The 14,763-nt window shown below is 47.9% G+C and overlaps 2 protein-coding genes across 5 annotated transcripts in view; both read right to left on the reverse strand.

The window, feature by feature from the left end:
* SPOCK2 (SPARC (osteonectin), cwcv and kazal like domains proteoglycan 2) overlaps positions 1-14,763 on the reverse strand; it is a 163,308-nt gene that overhangs the window by 22,888 nt on the left and 125,657 nt on the right. The window lies entirely within an intron of this gene.
* Positions 1-14,763, reverse strand: part of ASCC1 (activating signal cointegrator 1 complex subunit 1) — a 35,143-nt gene that overhangs the window by 15,096 nt on the left and 5,284 nt on the right. For all 4 annotated transcript variants that reach the window (XM_079312146.1, XM_079312147.1, XM_079312148.1 and 1 more), the window contains 4 exons: positions 14,249-14,427; positions 8,229-8,365; positions 6,023-6,142; positions 1,825-1,946 (listed from right to left, as the gene is read on the reverse strand). In XM_079312146.1, coding sequence (XP_079168272.1) covers positions 1,825-1,946; positions 6,023-6,142; positions 8,229-8,365; positions 14,249-14,427 — 558 coding nt within the window. The remainder of the gene's footprint in view (positions 1-1,824; positions 1,947-6,022; positions 6,143-8,228; positions 8,366-14,248; positions 14,428-14,763) is intronic.

Consider the following 14,763-nt stretch of genomic DNA (forward strand, 5'->3'; position numbering starts at 1 on the left):
CAGCTACTGCCATAGTGATTCTGTAGGGCTGACTGCTTAGGGCAACACACCTGCTTCTCTCTGGCTTGTTTTCAACCCACATCCTGCCATGTCAGGGTGAGAGACAGCACTTGTGTGGCCTGGAACAGCACCAAATTCCAGGCTGAGCATGCCAGCACAATGCCAGGCGGGATGCAGACGGCACTGACACAAACCTCTGCTGCCTGCACCATACATGTGCTGTGGATCTTTTGGGGTGGGCACACAGCCATACACACACACAGACTTTCAGAACAGCAACCCAGGCCTACAGGAACTGCCAAAAGTCTGAGATGCATTTCCCCAGATCACATTGGGGTTTTTATATAACCCCCAGTACATGATCTGCTCTTTCCACAGGACCTCTGCCTCACTCAGTGAATACATTCAGCACTTCTTTTCATCTCCATCATGAACTGTGAAGTCCCCCTCACATGCAGCTTGCTATTCAAATCCTGTGTGGAATACAAAGTGACTTCTATGGCTGCCTGCAGAATGCTCTCTCCCTATTGTGCCTGAATGCCTGGCATGCCTCATGGGGTTGTGCAGAATATAGACTCAGGATGCCAGACCTAGCTGCCCATGTGCCTCCCCTTACACCCAGCCACATCAGCCCTCTGGGGTCACATTTTCAGGGCTCAGCTTGAGAGCTGAACCCCATCTTTACAGGGTTTCTATGCCATGGGTGTGTTTGACTTCAGCAGCAGTCAGACCCAAAACCTGCCCAGAAAACAATGACACAAATCACCTGCTGTTATCACTGTCCCCGCAGAGATTCACAGAGGCAACAACTAAAGAATTCCTGACACAACCTATTGCAGTGCACAGGGGCCACTGTGCCAGAGCACACACATATTTGCACACAGAAACCCAGGCTGTAACACACTGCCCCTCCCCAAAGATGATGCTTTTAGGGCTGCTTTATAAAGTAATGTGATCAGAATGGTGCTACAGCCAGAGCAGACCATCTTTTGGCAGAGACAGCAGACGCCACACACTCAAGAATAGCTCACATTCAGCTTTGCAGACGTCTGCATCTGATTTAAGGAGAAAGAACAATGGAATCACTTTCCTAAAGAAATGGGCAATCTCTAAGTTGACCAAAGAGGATTATGTTTTCATCTTGTTTGAAGGTCAGCACAACACATGGAGTTGTTATTCAGTTTCAATTTTACACGGGGACACAGAGAGCCCAAGATTTCACCTCCATGAGGAGCAGCTGAGATCACTTGCTCCGTTCAGCCTGAAGGAGACTGAGGGGAGACCTCATCAGGGTCTGCAGCCTCCCCACAAAAAGCAGTACAGGAACAGCCCTGATCTCTGCTCTCTGTGACCAGGGACAGGATCCAGGGGCATTGCTGTGCCAGGGGAGGCTGGATATTGGGAAAAGGTTCTTCCCTCAGAGGGAATACTGAACAGGCTCTCCAGGGCTCACAGAGCTCCAGGAGCCTTTGGACAACGCTCTCAGGCACAGGGTGGGATTGTTGGGGTGCCCTGGGCAGGGCCAGGAGCTGGACTGGATGATCCTTGTGGGTGCCTTCCCACTCAGGACATTTTGTGATTCTATTTGAACATATTTTTCCCCAGCTCAGATACTATGATACTATTGGGTGACAAGGTTTTGAATCTATGACTCTTGCTCATTGCTTTTTTTTTATTTTCTTCTGGGTTTTATCTGCAGACATCTCCTCCCCAGCCTTGTCGGTAAGAAAAACCACACTGAAAAAGCAAACAACAAAAGCACCTGCTGAGCAATGGGACTACTTTAAATGCATTTAGCAGCATGGATGAAGGCTCTGTACCTACTTGGATCTTTCCTGAAGAGAGTGTTCATGACTGTGGCATGCAGCTTCACCCTATCCCATTCTTTCAGCATCAGGCCAGAGGCCACAAACCGCTCCACCAGCTGATCAGCGACCATCTGCAGCCTGGAAAAGCACAAAAAGAAACAGGACCATGTAAAACAAGGAGCCTCTGCATCATCAGCTTTTGGCTTTTCAGCCAGGAGGGCAGCAAGTGTGAAATGAAGGCTCTGCATGCACACAGGAAAAGAGCTGGTCCCTGATGGAAAGCGAGCAGAGGCATCAGGATTCAGCTCTAATGCAAAAAGTTCTGACTGTTGTGCAAAGCTTCCCCTGTGATTGCTTTTGCTGCAAATATTCCATGAGGAAGGGCAGATTTAGCACAGCAGAGAGCTTGCTCACAGTGACAGATGTTACTGGGAGCTGAAGGATGCATCTTTCTACTGCCAGGAAACACAATGTGACTCTCCTTGCAAATGCTAAAATCTGCACACCCGCAGGGGCTTGGGCACCTTGACTCCCAGAGGATCTGCTCAGGGACTGCTGCAGCCTGGATCCTCTCTGTCCCACATAACCAACACAGCCACTGGGTTGGTTTTCTGGAGAGCCCAGAACGTGGTGACAGGGGGCACAAACCCAGTCAGCACATCCTGGTGAACACTCCAGCTTTGGAACTACTGAGCAAGCAAAATTCAAGGACTTATTCCCACCTTGGTGTCTGTCTGTCAGGATCTGAGAGCAGACCCACCCTAGGACAGGCAGCAGGAGCAGGGATCAGAGCACTGCACTCATATTTTAAGGAGCTGAAGGAACTTCCAGGCTGCTGCTGTGCCCAAAAATTTTCTGCAGTGCCTAATTCTTACCAAAGGCAGCGAGGATATGCCAGAATGACAGCTTCCCATCTCTGAAAATAAGGCCAGGGGTTATTAAATCAATGCAGAAGAATCTGAGCTTCTCTCAGCACGTCCCAGGGATTGGAGAGCTTTCTGCTCCGTGAGGTGCCACCATGTTGGTGTCTCAGCTGTGGCAGAGCGTGGCCTGTCCCCAGAGCCTGGGGCTGCCATGTTCTGCATGCCAGCTCCAACCCCACTGCCCCTCACAGGCTGCCAGACCCCATGTGACCATTTCAAGACTCTCAAACTACCAATTGTCATGGCTTTCTACTATTTTCTGGCTTTACTTCAGTGATTTTTAAAATTAGCAATGACAAAGATTACATGAATATCATTACAGACAATACTAAAACAAATTAACGGAGAATAGCTCAAGTGAAAACGGTGCTTTATTACGTTATAAAGTTAATCAAGGAAATAAAACAAATTAGAATGAATTATAATGGAAATTATTTGCCATGTGGGAGGCATCAGAGCATGATCCCTCCTTCAGTCTGAGCCATTATATGTGCAGAAGGGCTTGCCAACCCCTAATTCTGTCTGCAGTTATGCAAGCTAAGTCAGGATAAATCAAATCTCCTGCTTTACAGCTTAAGCTGATCAAGATCATCCAAAGATCAGGAAGGAACTCCACCCCTCAGCCATGCCAGGAACTACACAGAGCTAACAGGACATCTTGCATGAGACAGGAAGGCACACACCTCTCTCCAGCACAGGCTGCAGCAGTCTGATCCAGCACAGGAAGCCACGTGGCTGCTACTCTCCTCTAGTATTGGCCTTGCAGCTCAGAAACTGCTTTCCCATTTCCCTAAGCAAGGCACAGCAGGTTTCAGCAGGCAAGAGGTTCAAGGAGCTGCTCAGCAATGATGTGTCACAGGCCAGGAAACAGAGCAGGGTTTTCTGGAGAGATCACCATTTGTCCCCTCTTTATAATCACTGCTAGTCCAACAGAGTGTCTGCTGGAATCTCAAAGGAAGGAAAGGCTGCTCTCCATCAATACAGAAACACCTTTTTTCCCCTCTAGAGAGCTAAATGTTTTTCTGGATGTTTGCCAATAGCTAAAGAACTATGTAAGGGGAGAAGTGCCAGGTGAATGATATCAGAAGGTGCTTCACCCAGATGATGGTGGGGCACTGAACAGGCTCTCAGGGAATTGTCACTGGCCCCAAGGCTGCCAGAGCTCCAGGAGCATTTGGACAACACTCAGGGACAGAGTGGTGGTGTTGGGGTGCCCTGGCCAGAGCAAGGAGTTGGACTCAATGACCTTGATGGGCCCCTTCCAACTCAGCCTATTCTGTGAATTCATTTGCAAGTTGGGGCAGGACCAGCCTGGGCCTAGGATTAAAGCTTTAAATTGCTTGGCCTTCTCTGAGTATGGTGCTATGCAAAAAGCAAAACAGGTGCTGTGGAAGAGAAGTGTGGCAGTTTCCAGGTCTTGGTCAAAACCTCAGCTACCAGATCTCTGTGAAGGCCAGGGGATACATCAGTCCTTTCCTGGGGGAATAGGGAGTGCTGTTTTCAGCTTCAAGGCAAGGTGGATTTGAAGACCTCCCTTCTCCCCCCTGCCCAAAGTAGCTCTGCCACCCATGATGCACATCAGCACTTCCCCCAGCACTGTGCCTAAGTGGGTTCTCATCACAGGGTACAGCTGGCATCTGAAACAGAGCACAGTGCAAGCACCAACAATTCAAGCTGTCCCCAGAGGCAGGCAGACATCACTGTCAATTTAGGCCCTGCTTATGCTCTACAGGATTTCTCTCCCAGCTCCTCCTCATTTTCAGATGCAACCAGTCTGGCAAGCACTGCACCCCAGAGAGAGCCAGAGCTCAGTGACTCAGGAGAAGAGGCCCAGGCCTCAGCTCCCAGAGCTGGTATTTTAGATGCTCTCTACAACAAAACCCACAGAAAGGCATTTGGGTCATCCAGTGTCTGTCTCCATCTCATATTTCCAAGTGCTTCTGCCCTCTTTCTCCCAGTGCTCTGTCTCCTGGCTGATCTCTGCCTTGCCTTGCTTTTCCACCCTCCCCATCTGTTTTTACCTCACCTCTTTCAGGATAGGACTGACTTCAAAGTGGAAGAGCCAAGAAAAGGAAAAGACTTCAATTCCTACTGCCTCCCAGCACTTCTTACATTTTTTTATTTTCCCACTCATTTCCTTATCCCACTTCCCATCTCTTACTTCAACACAGCCTCCAAAGTGTGGTTTTAAGCAGCCTCCCTCCTGCCATCTCCTCAGCCCTCAGGGAAAGGATATGCCAGAACATATCCCTTCTTCCCTGAGCCAGTCCCTGCTCACAGCCTCCCTCCTCCACCTGCACTGCTCCATGCTCCTCTGCTAGCTCCTGCAGTCCTCTAGCAACAGGAACAGACAACAAAAGGGCACTGCTGTCAGGCAAAGAGCAGGCTGAGGCTCAGAGACAGGAGGGAAAGCTCTTTTGGCTACTCCCCTTCCCTATTTCTGGCACCCAGCAGCACAGAGTACAACAGCTCTTATGATAATCATAGAATCTACAATGATTTGGGTTGGAAGAGGTATTAAAGATCATCTGCTTCCAAGCCCTGCCAGGGGCAGAGACACCTTCCACTAGACCAGGGTGCTCCAAGCCCCATCTGTGTTTCCTCAGTCTTCCAAAAAGTACCAAGATAAAAAGATGGTGCTGCCACTGGTGACATGGTCCTTACCAAACACAAGATGAAGGAAGGTTGTCCAGACACTGCCACATCCTGGGCAGTGCTGCTTGTAGAGCTAAAGCCATCAGCCACAGTGGTGAACAGCACAAACACTTGAGCTGATACTAACTAGGCTTCAAGATTTTGCAGCAGCAGCTCCAAAAGGCATTTCACACCCAGCACCTGTTCAGGCTGCTACAGACACACAAACCAACTCTGTAATCAGGTCATGCTCTTCTGAGGACCTTCTGGGCTAACTGGGTTTTAAGAATAATTAAGTGCTGCAGAATACACCAGGCTGTCCAGATTAATGTGGATTGCAGGTTGGGAAGTAGACAGTAGAGGCCAAATCATCCTGCCTTCTAAGTCATCTCAGGAGTATCTCCTTGGCCATCTCATCCCTGTGTGAGCTGTGACTCCATTATTCAAGCTGACAGAAACAAACGACACCCTTCAGCTGCAGCACCAGTGACTGATTTAAAGAGCAAACACATCACTGCCTTAAATGCTCCAGGAAGCAAGGATGACTTCATCTTGGTGACTGCTGGCCTGAGGACTGCCAGCAGCACCCAGCAGCTCCAGAGGGTGCTTCCCTGGCACTCTGGGGAGGAATGAAAGACAGGAGCATGGGGAACTCACCTGTCTGAGCCATCCTTCATGTGGACTTTGGCATAAAGGACATCTGTCATGGTGGGGTCATCGTTCATGTACTCCACTCCTGCCACCTCCACAGTCAGGGGCTGGCCTCCAGTAATTTGGCTGAAACCCAAGAAATCCCTCATGTTAAAAAGCAAAACATCACACCAGTTCTTGAAATGTAACACATAGTGCTCCTCGTGCACATACCAAATGTTTGGGTTTACTACAGGAAGGAGATTAATACTCTTTTTGCTGTAGTGAGCAAATTTTACAAATTTGATGGTAAGTGGGACTTAAATGTTATGCAGAGCCTATGGGGCAGTGCACTCCACTGAGGAGTTCTTTTCTGTCCCTTATTTTTCAGCTTGCTTGCACTGAAAAAACCCCAACTCAAAAAATTCCTAAAATCAAAAGGCTATGGCTGCTATTGCCTTATCACCCCAAGTGGTAAAATAATTTAAATTCATACATTCAGTGTTTCAGACACCCATTAAGTCAACTTGTCAGTGCTCACAGGCCACCTCAACAGGGAGATCTCCATCCACATGTCAGAAAACCCACCAGAAGTTAACAGTTCAAGTTCTCATTCCAGACAGGCTCAACCATAAAGTCTCCAGCTCTCTGATTTTTGCTGGGAAAGGCAACAGAACAGAACAGAACACAGCTCTGAGTGCAACATCCAACCAGTAAATGGAGTTGGTTTAAAATCAGCTCCAGCTCCTCATGCAGGATATAATATGCACTCCTACACCTGCAAAAGCTGTAGAGTATATCTGCTTCCAAACATGCCACCTCCTTGCCTTTCCCAGCACAGAATCCCAGGGAGGCTGGAGCTGCAGCCAGTGCTCCCTGTGAGTAAGTGATGCCTCGTTTAACACAGAGGACTTGTGGAAAGAACAGGGAGTGTCTGGGCAGGCAGATGGAACAAACACCAGTTAACAAGGTGAGTGTGACTTTGCTCTGACCTTGCTCACTTCTGTTCAGCTTTTGAGGCTCTCAGCAAAGATTCCCAAGTGAAATAAGCAGAGCATGATTTCCCTTCCCAGTATAGTTACTGGGAGGGAAACAGCACAAATGTACTTTTATGGACATCCCACTAACAGCACTAAAGGTCATGTATTCTAAAAAGGGTCAAAAAGGTCACAGCTACCTTCACAGGGCACTGCCTGCACTTTAGAAAAGGAAATGAGAGCTAATGAAGGTTTATGTAGGTGGAAGAGAGCCTAATTAATTTTCCAAGTATATTTACTTGGGTGTGGAAGGGGAAATAAACTAAAGGTTACCTTCAAATTTTGATTCCCCCTTCACTAAAGGAAATAGAGAGCAATGATTTTCTCGGCATCAGTTCAATCCACTTATGAGGAAGCTGGCACTTTCCAAATACTGCATTCAGAGCCTCCCCCTGGAAACACACTTGCATTTCTGTTCAGCAGCTGAACTGGAGCCATCCTTTTAAAGGCAGAGGTATGAATTCTGGCCATGCATTAATTCCCACAGATATTAGCAGGCACAGCGTGGCCAATTCTTCACGCACCGAGGCAGCAAATAAATGAATGCGAAGGATCCGTGCTCTGTGTGCAAAGGCTTGGCAGAAATAAATAAATAAACCACCCCCTCAGGCCATCTTCAATTACTAAGCTGACCAGAGATAAGCTAATTACGGTGTCACTGGACCACATTTGCAGCTACAGCCCCAACATCTGCAGCTGGGTGTTAACAGGCAGCGAGGCAGAGCAGCACAGTTTCAGGCTCATCTCTCCTGATGGCTTCCCTGCACACAGCTCCCCTCATCCAGGAATGCACGGCAAGGACACCTCAGCATCTGCTCTGAGGCAGGAGGGAAGTGCCAGAGCCAGAGCCCACTGCAGGCAGCATGCAAAGGTAAGGGAGCTCAGCCCTCCCTCTGCAGCAGGCAGGGGACAGCAGCAAAAACTGCTCATGCAGAAAGAGCGTCAGGAAGGGCAGTGAGCAGAGCAGGTTTTCAGGGAATGCCGAGGGTCTGAGCTGAGCTGCAGATGCTGTAGGGCTCTCTGTGGCTGCTCAGTGATTTTTACTGCCCCATTTGAAACACTCGGCCTCTTTCTAAATTTCTAGAGTAAAGAGACACTACTGAGCTGCTCTTTTCTTTGCTGTTCCTTGTGACAACAGAGTGCTGCTTTCCCCTCTCTCAAGGCCTTGGTGATGCCATCCCTTTCCCACCACTTACTCCACAAAGTCCTCTTTGCATCTCTGCAGGAGGTCACACGCTTTCTGGATCTCTTGTTCGTTCAGGAGCACCAGTGTCCCAAGAGTCAGGTGAAGCTTGGCAGGGTTCTGGAACAGGCTGCTGCTGACCCCGTGATCCTATAAATCAATCCATCACATAGAGGTGTCTTACCTCATCCACACACACCCTGCTCCATCACAGGGGATAAATGCTACAGAAAACAGGTGCCAAGTTAATAGCATCAATCCTTTTATCTCTGGTCGGGTTGGTAACGACTCGGCGTTGAACATTTCTCAGGCTTTGTGAGGAAGCAAGCTCAGCCTGGCAGGTGAGGCAGCTCCCTGCCTGCTTTTCCATCACAGCTGCTGAACAGCAGCCTGGAAAATCACTAAATCAGGCTGTAACTCGGGACCCAGGACCTGCAATATTCACTCCTATGGGGGTTTTTTTGGGAGGAGACTTCCACAGCTGCCGACGCAGCATCTGCTACCAACAACTAACTCAATGCAAGCCAGCTCAGATTTAAAACTTAAGTCCACTTCTTGTGCAATAAAGCTGAGACCAGCTGTAGTGGCAAGCTCTAAATGGCCTTTAAATCCTGGCTAAACACAGGCTGCACCTCACAACAGAAGCACAGCTAATGCCAGCTCTGATAATTATATTTTTCTTCTTCCCATATGCCCTATAGTTTGATGAGATGAATTAAGTTTAAATTCCCTTTATAAGAAGAGCTGCTTGTTGTTGCTGGGGAGGAACTGTTCCCAGGTGGAGCAGTGGTTGCATCCAGCTTTTAAAAACATGCTATTCTGTTCTAGGATACTTATAAAAATACCTCAAAGATGGTTAACACACCCATATTAAAACAATTATTTCCACTTAGTGGCCGCTTCCCATCAGCGCATTAAATAACCTCCAATTTTAACTCCAGTAGAAGCCAACCTGCCAGGCCATGGAAGCCTTTCTGCATCTGAAAAGAGTGCACCAGCTGAGAACAATAGCTTTGAAGTTTCTACTGCTTTCCAGAGCTTGAAATAAAACCTCTCAGACGTTTAAATGGTGCAGTATCTCAGCCCGTCAAGAGCTTAATGCCCCACATCTCGCTCAGCATTTTTCATGCCTAATGACAACATGCAGCCCTTCTTTAAGCACAGCTTATGGGCTGGACTAGGGACAAGGCAGGCTGCAAAACAGAGGCCAGGGGTTTGCTGCAGCAGCCACAGCCTGGCAAAAAACAGGGATGGCCCCATTTCACTTTCTCCATACCTTCCCCTCCCTGCTGTAAAAGTTTTGTGGCTTCCTTTAATTCATGCTGCTGTTCACATGCATGACAGGACATGATTTCTCTCCGTCAGCCTTTTTGCTCCTGTGATACCTGCAGTCAGAGAATATTTGGCCCATCACAAAACAACAGCCTGGCTAACAGAAACTGGGAGAAGGTTTGATTTAACCTTGCCACAGACAACCAGCTGAGGTCACTCCCACAGTGTGCACAGATGAGGTCCAGCAGCACAGCCCTTTGCAGGTCAGAAAGCCAAAGTCCTGCCCTCATTTTCTGCCCCAGGATGAACTGTGCTGTAAACATGATCCTGCCCCAAAAGCAGCATTTTCCCCTGAGGTTTTCAACACCTGAGTGTGGGCTGAGAGTGGCACGTCACCTTCACGAGCTACGCTGCTGCTGCTGGGGAATTTAGCAGGGAAGAGCTGTGCATGGTGAGCAGGCAAAGACCTAGATAATCCTCCTGGTTTACTCCCTAGTACTTCAGGCAGCTCCTCAAAACCCTGCTTACACTCCCTACTCTTTCACAGGCCAGCAGATCCCACTTCTCCTACACATAAAATAGATGCTGCGTCAGAGGTGGCTCTCCCTGGAACAGCCAACCTTACTGCAGGAGTCTCAGCAGCCCTTCCTGGCTGGATACTGCTCACCAGGATGGAAAAAGCCTGGAACTCAATTACTGTAATCCCAGATCATGATATGTGATCAGCAACCACTGAGTCACCTCAGGGGAACCCGCCCTATTGTTCTTCCAAAAATTTAGTTCAAACCTGGGACCTTTAAGATGTACTGAGAGGCAGGAAGAATAATCTCTTTATGCACTATCCATATGTGATGACTGTCCTTTATAGCTTATGCTTCTCCCTAACACTGCTCTGTCATGGTTAAAAAAACTCAACTCATTTCTACTCAGTCATTTTTTCTCCCTCCTGCTACCAAAGATTTCTACCTCTGCTCTCCTTCTTTAGAAGGAGCACAGTAAGGGTTTTACCTGGGAACTGCAGCTCTTTGCAAAGCCCAAGCATGTTGTCCCTCCAAATCTAAGACCCTGTAGTAGGGAAACCATAAACCACAACATACTTCAGCCTTCTACATGACAAGGCAAGGGATCAAGCTCCTTAGCTCTTCTACCCTGGCTGTGTCCTCTCTCCTGTTTTAAGAGCTCCCAATGTTTGCAGACAGCTTTGTTTTTCAGTTGTTTTTTTTTTTCCCTAAGAGGATACTGCATGCCAGCTATGAGCCCTCTGCCACCCTGATTCACAAACAAAGGAGCAAGCCAGGAAAACAGCATTTGCACAGGATTGACTGAAGAGCTATGGACTCAAAAAACCCTCCCACTTTCTGTCCCTTCCACTCTGAGACACAACACCTCATTAGCAAGGTTTGATACTTACAGGTTGCCATACATTACAGCAATCATGTTTCTTTTCCTTGCTACATCTGCATCCTGTTCAGCCTGCAAACGCTGCTTTTGCACAGCTCTCCAAGACCCAACTGTGATTTTTCACAGCAATGTTACTGTGAAGTCTCTTCCCTTTTCCACCTGCATGCTCAGACACACCTCTCAGTTCTCCTCACTCTGACACCTACATGACTGTGAGAGGAGATTTCCAAGGTCATCCAGACCTCCCACTGCACCACATCAGTGATGAGCCTGTCCAGGTGAGCCACCTCCCTGTATTTAGATTAAATCAACCTAAAAGAGCCTCCTCTCAGCCCTGCTTCATATGCCTGGCAGCCCTGACTGTACAGCATGAACAACACCTGAAGTGTTCTGTATTTCAGCACAAGGTTTATCTTCTAAAAGGTTTTAAAGACACACACAAAAAAAACTTAGAAAGCGTATACCCACCAACATAATGCTATAAAATATAAATGAATGGTTGTCATGGTAACTGCTTCAGAGAGAAACAGAGTCCCTCTCAAATGCTCAATGGCCAGAAGAGATCCTCATAACACACAACATACACACACACCTGGTCCTTTCCCTTTCTAACCATTATTACCCCTCATTCAAAGGCTGAAGTTTACCCAATTCTGTGATGTTTTGCACCAGGTAGAGAAATGCCCCACTTCTGTCATTGAAACCTATTCAGATTTCCTCAAGTATTCTGAGAAATCCCATTGCTTTGGACAAATCTATAAGCTCTTTTATTGCTCTGTGAGGCACAGTTTTGAATTACTGTTTTTCATTACTGATGTGCTTTCTAGCAGACCCTGCTGTGAGATAAAGTGGTATTAGAGTGGCATTACAGGCTGGAGGAGTGATTGAGAGACACACAGGGCTGCACTGTACTCCTCCAACTAACAGGAAGCAATAAATACATCTAGAAACCTGTTTGCTAATACCAGGAGAAGGAAGGGCAGAAAAATAAAGCACTATATATTTCTAGGCTACACATATGCAACCCCCTGAATACCTGTTACTGACTGAGTTCTACATTTCAAACTGAAAATTGAAAGCCTAGAGCTGATGTAAGCGGTGCCAGGAACACTTCAGGCCCTTACAGGACTTGGAGCTGTCCAGACACAGAACAAAATCCAGGACAGACAGAAGGCCAGGCAGGAGGAGGAAAGATGAACATGGCCAGTACCTGGTCTCAGCACTTCTCTGACTAAGACTGTATTGCTGCAGTTTTCTGAGGCAAGGAGCCATACATGTGAAGGTTTGCAGATGTTCTCAGGCAGCCCCTTCCAAATGTGTCTGACAACACTTGGGGAATGCACAAAGTCCCTGAACATGTTTTCAGGAGGATGGCAGACAACCCCCACTGCCCCCAGAGACGCAAAGTGACATTTAAGAGTGAGCAAGAGAGAAACAATGTGACAGACAAGACCAGGAGGGGTTTGGAGAGCAAGTAGGATCACCAGTGGAGGCTGAGCCAATGAAGAGCTGCAGACATAGGAGCCACCCAGGAGGCAGGAAAAATGAGTGCTCTGCTGGGAGAAAGGCTGGTCCTGTGTGAGTCTGCTGTGCTGCAGGATTAAAAACCACTGGAGGAGAGCACAAACAGCAGCATTCCCAGCAAAGATGGATAAAACACACATCTTAGTATGTGACACTGAAAGGACTTAGAAATCTCCTTAGAAAACTCATCCAACACCAGGGCAGCCTGGAAGCCAGAAGTCAGCAAGTGGTATGGGATAGACTGAGGAAGTGGAGGAGGAGGAGAAGGATCAAATGCAGGGAGTCCAGAATGCCAAGTCTTCAAGAAGCAGGGCCAGATCTCCAGGAAGGCCAAGAGAAAGGACTGCAGCAGCCATAAGCCCAAGGAGAAGGGGATAAATGGCAAGAGAAACCCCAGGCTGAAAGCAGCAGCCTCAATCCAGAGCCAATGCCACCAGCCCCTCAAAGAGCTGCTCCTCTCACTGTACCTTTGGTGTGTCCCACACAAGGACTGGAACTAGAAACCAACAGAGGGAGCCAGGTCATCACTTGATGCCAGCCCAGGTCCCAGCAATCCCTCCAGCCAACACCTTCCCAGGCTAATGTTTCCATCCCCCTGCCTGCAGGGCATTCCTTTAATCAAGGTGAGCTTTAATAAAGGTAATGCTGCTGGCTAATGAGGAGAGATCATCCTCCTAGCCTGAGGGAAAGGTTCTCCTGGCATTGCACTGGCTAATCCCTGGATCTGTTGGCCAAATTCAGTTGTGTTTAATGTCAGCTGCTAGAAAGCTCCTAAGATGTTGGAATTAAACAGCTGGGAGGAAAACAGGGGCTTAAATCCCAACTGCCAGGAAAGACAAGACTGCAGAGACAGCTCAGATCTGCTCTTGGAGATGAAACAACTGATGCAAGGGACCATGAGAACTTGAGCAAGAACTCTTATCTCCCCAGATATCAGATAATTCACACCCATGGCATGAAGACATAGGAAACTAAACTTCTTAAGCTGTGCTATCTGCAAGATTGTACTTTCCCCTTAGCGAGGCACCAGAAGTGATTGACATGAAAGTGAGTATTAGCCCACAGAGCTCTGCAGTGTGTGTGCAATGTAACCTGATGTGGCCACAAAGAGACCTCTCTCCTGCCTAGAGACATCCTCCAGCAGACACAGAGGACATGGCACAGTAACACCATTTCCTCTCCTCAGCCCATTCCCCTGCACTGACACACCACTTTTGTCAGACAAGACGTACACTAAAACAAACCACAGAATGCAGAGCTTTCCCTTCATTTTCTTCCCCATTTCCCTATGCCTAACTATTTCCTGCTCCTCCCAACACGAGATCTGAAGGCAAGCAGGAGTGCTGTCAGCACAAAGTCTCCTGGGGAAGAAGGGAAGTGATGAGATTTGCAGGATGGCATGTGCTACCAAGTCATTTCTTGCTCAGCTCTGAAGATGACACCCATTTGTCAGGAGCCAAAAGGAAAGTGAAACAGAAGCAGCAGCAAATTTGTGAATTCCTACCTGGTTTCATGGTTATGTAAAAATCATATAAAATGTAGACAGGTCCACTACATTATTTAGTGACTTCCTATTAAAAACAAAAACCTCAACTCTCTTTTGAAACATAGATATCCTCCCATCTAGAAAAACCTCTACTAACAATCCACTAAGTAAACCATTCCAGAAAATTTCACAACAGCACTCAACAAATCCACAGCAGATCCACTTACTTAAGCAAAAGACCTGTTGAAAATGCATTCCTAGGAAAACAGAATAGAATAAGGAAATAAGGAAAATGCTCTGTCAATAAATGAGACAGCGCTCTGCACTCTAACCCTCACGTGGATCCCTACCTTTGAGCACTTCTCCAGCACCTCCTCCTTGAACTGCAGGAACTTCTCCTGGATGGCAGGCTGGTTGAGAGCAAAGGACAGGAAGTGTGTGAAGGGCTGTTTCTTGCGGAAGCTGTCCAGGAGCACATCGATCCGCGTCCGGGCTGAGACGACACCGCCCCGCTGCTGCCCCGTGATCACTGCAGGGAAACACAGCAACACCTCTCTGCCTCCCTGAACCTCTCTGCTTTAATCCCAGCCTCCTCAGCAAGCAGCAGGAATCAAAACCCCCAATCATATCCTGAAAAATCTGCCAGACTCTCTGCTTGATTTAAAATGCCTGACATGGCTGTGTCTTCCTCAGCATAGACAGGATGATGGCATCGAAAGCATCCCTCTGCTGTTCAGAAAGTCAGCTCTGAGGGACTGAAAAACAAACTGAGAGACCCTGTGTTGGGTAGATGTGGCCAGAAATGGTTATTCTGTCACCATCTGTTGGGGCAGTGCCCCTGATCTCCTGGCACATATCCTCTGCT

This window comes from Erithacus rubecula (genome assembly GCF_903797595.1).
Source record: "Erithacus rubecula genome assembly, chromosome: 9".
NCBI lineage: Eukaryota > Metazoa > Chordata > Aves > Passeriformes > Muscicapidae > Erithacus > Erithacus rubecula.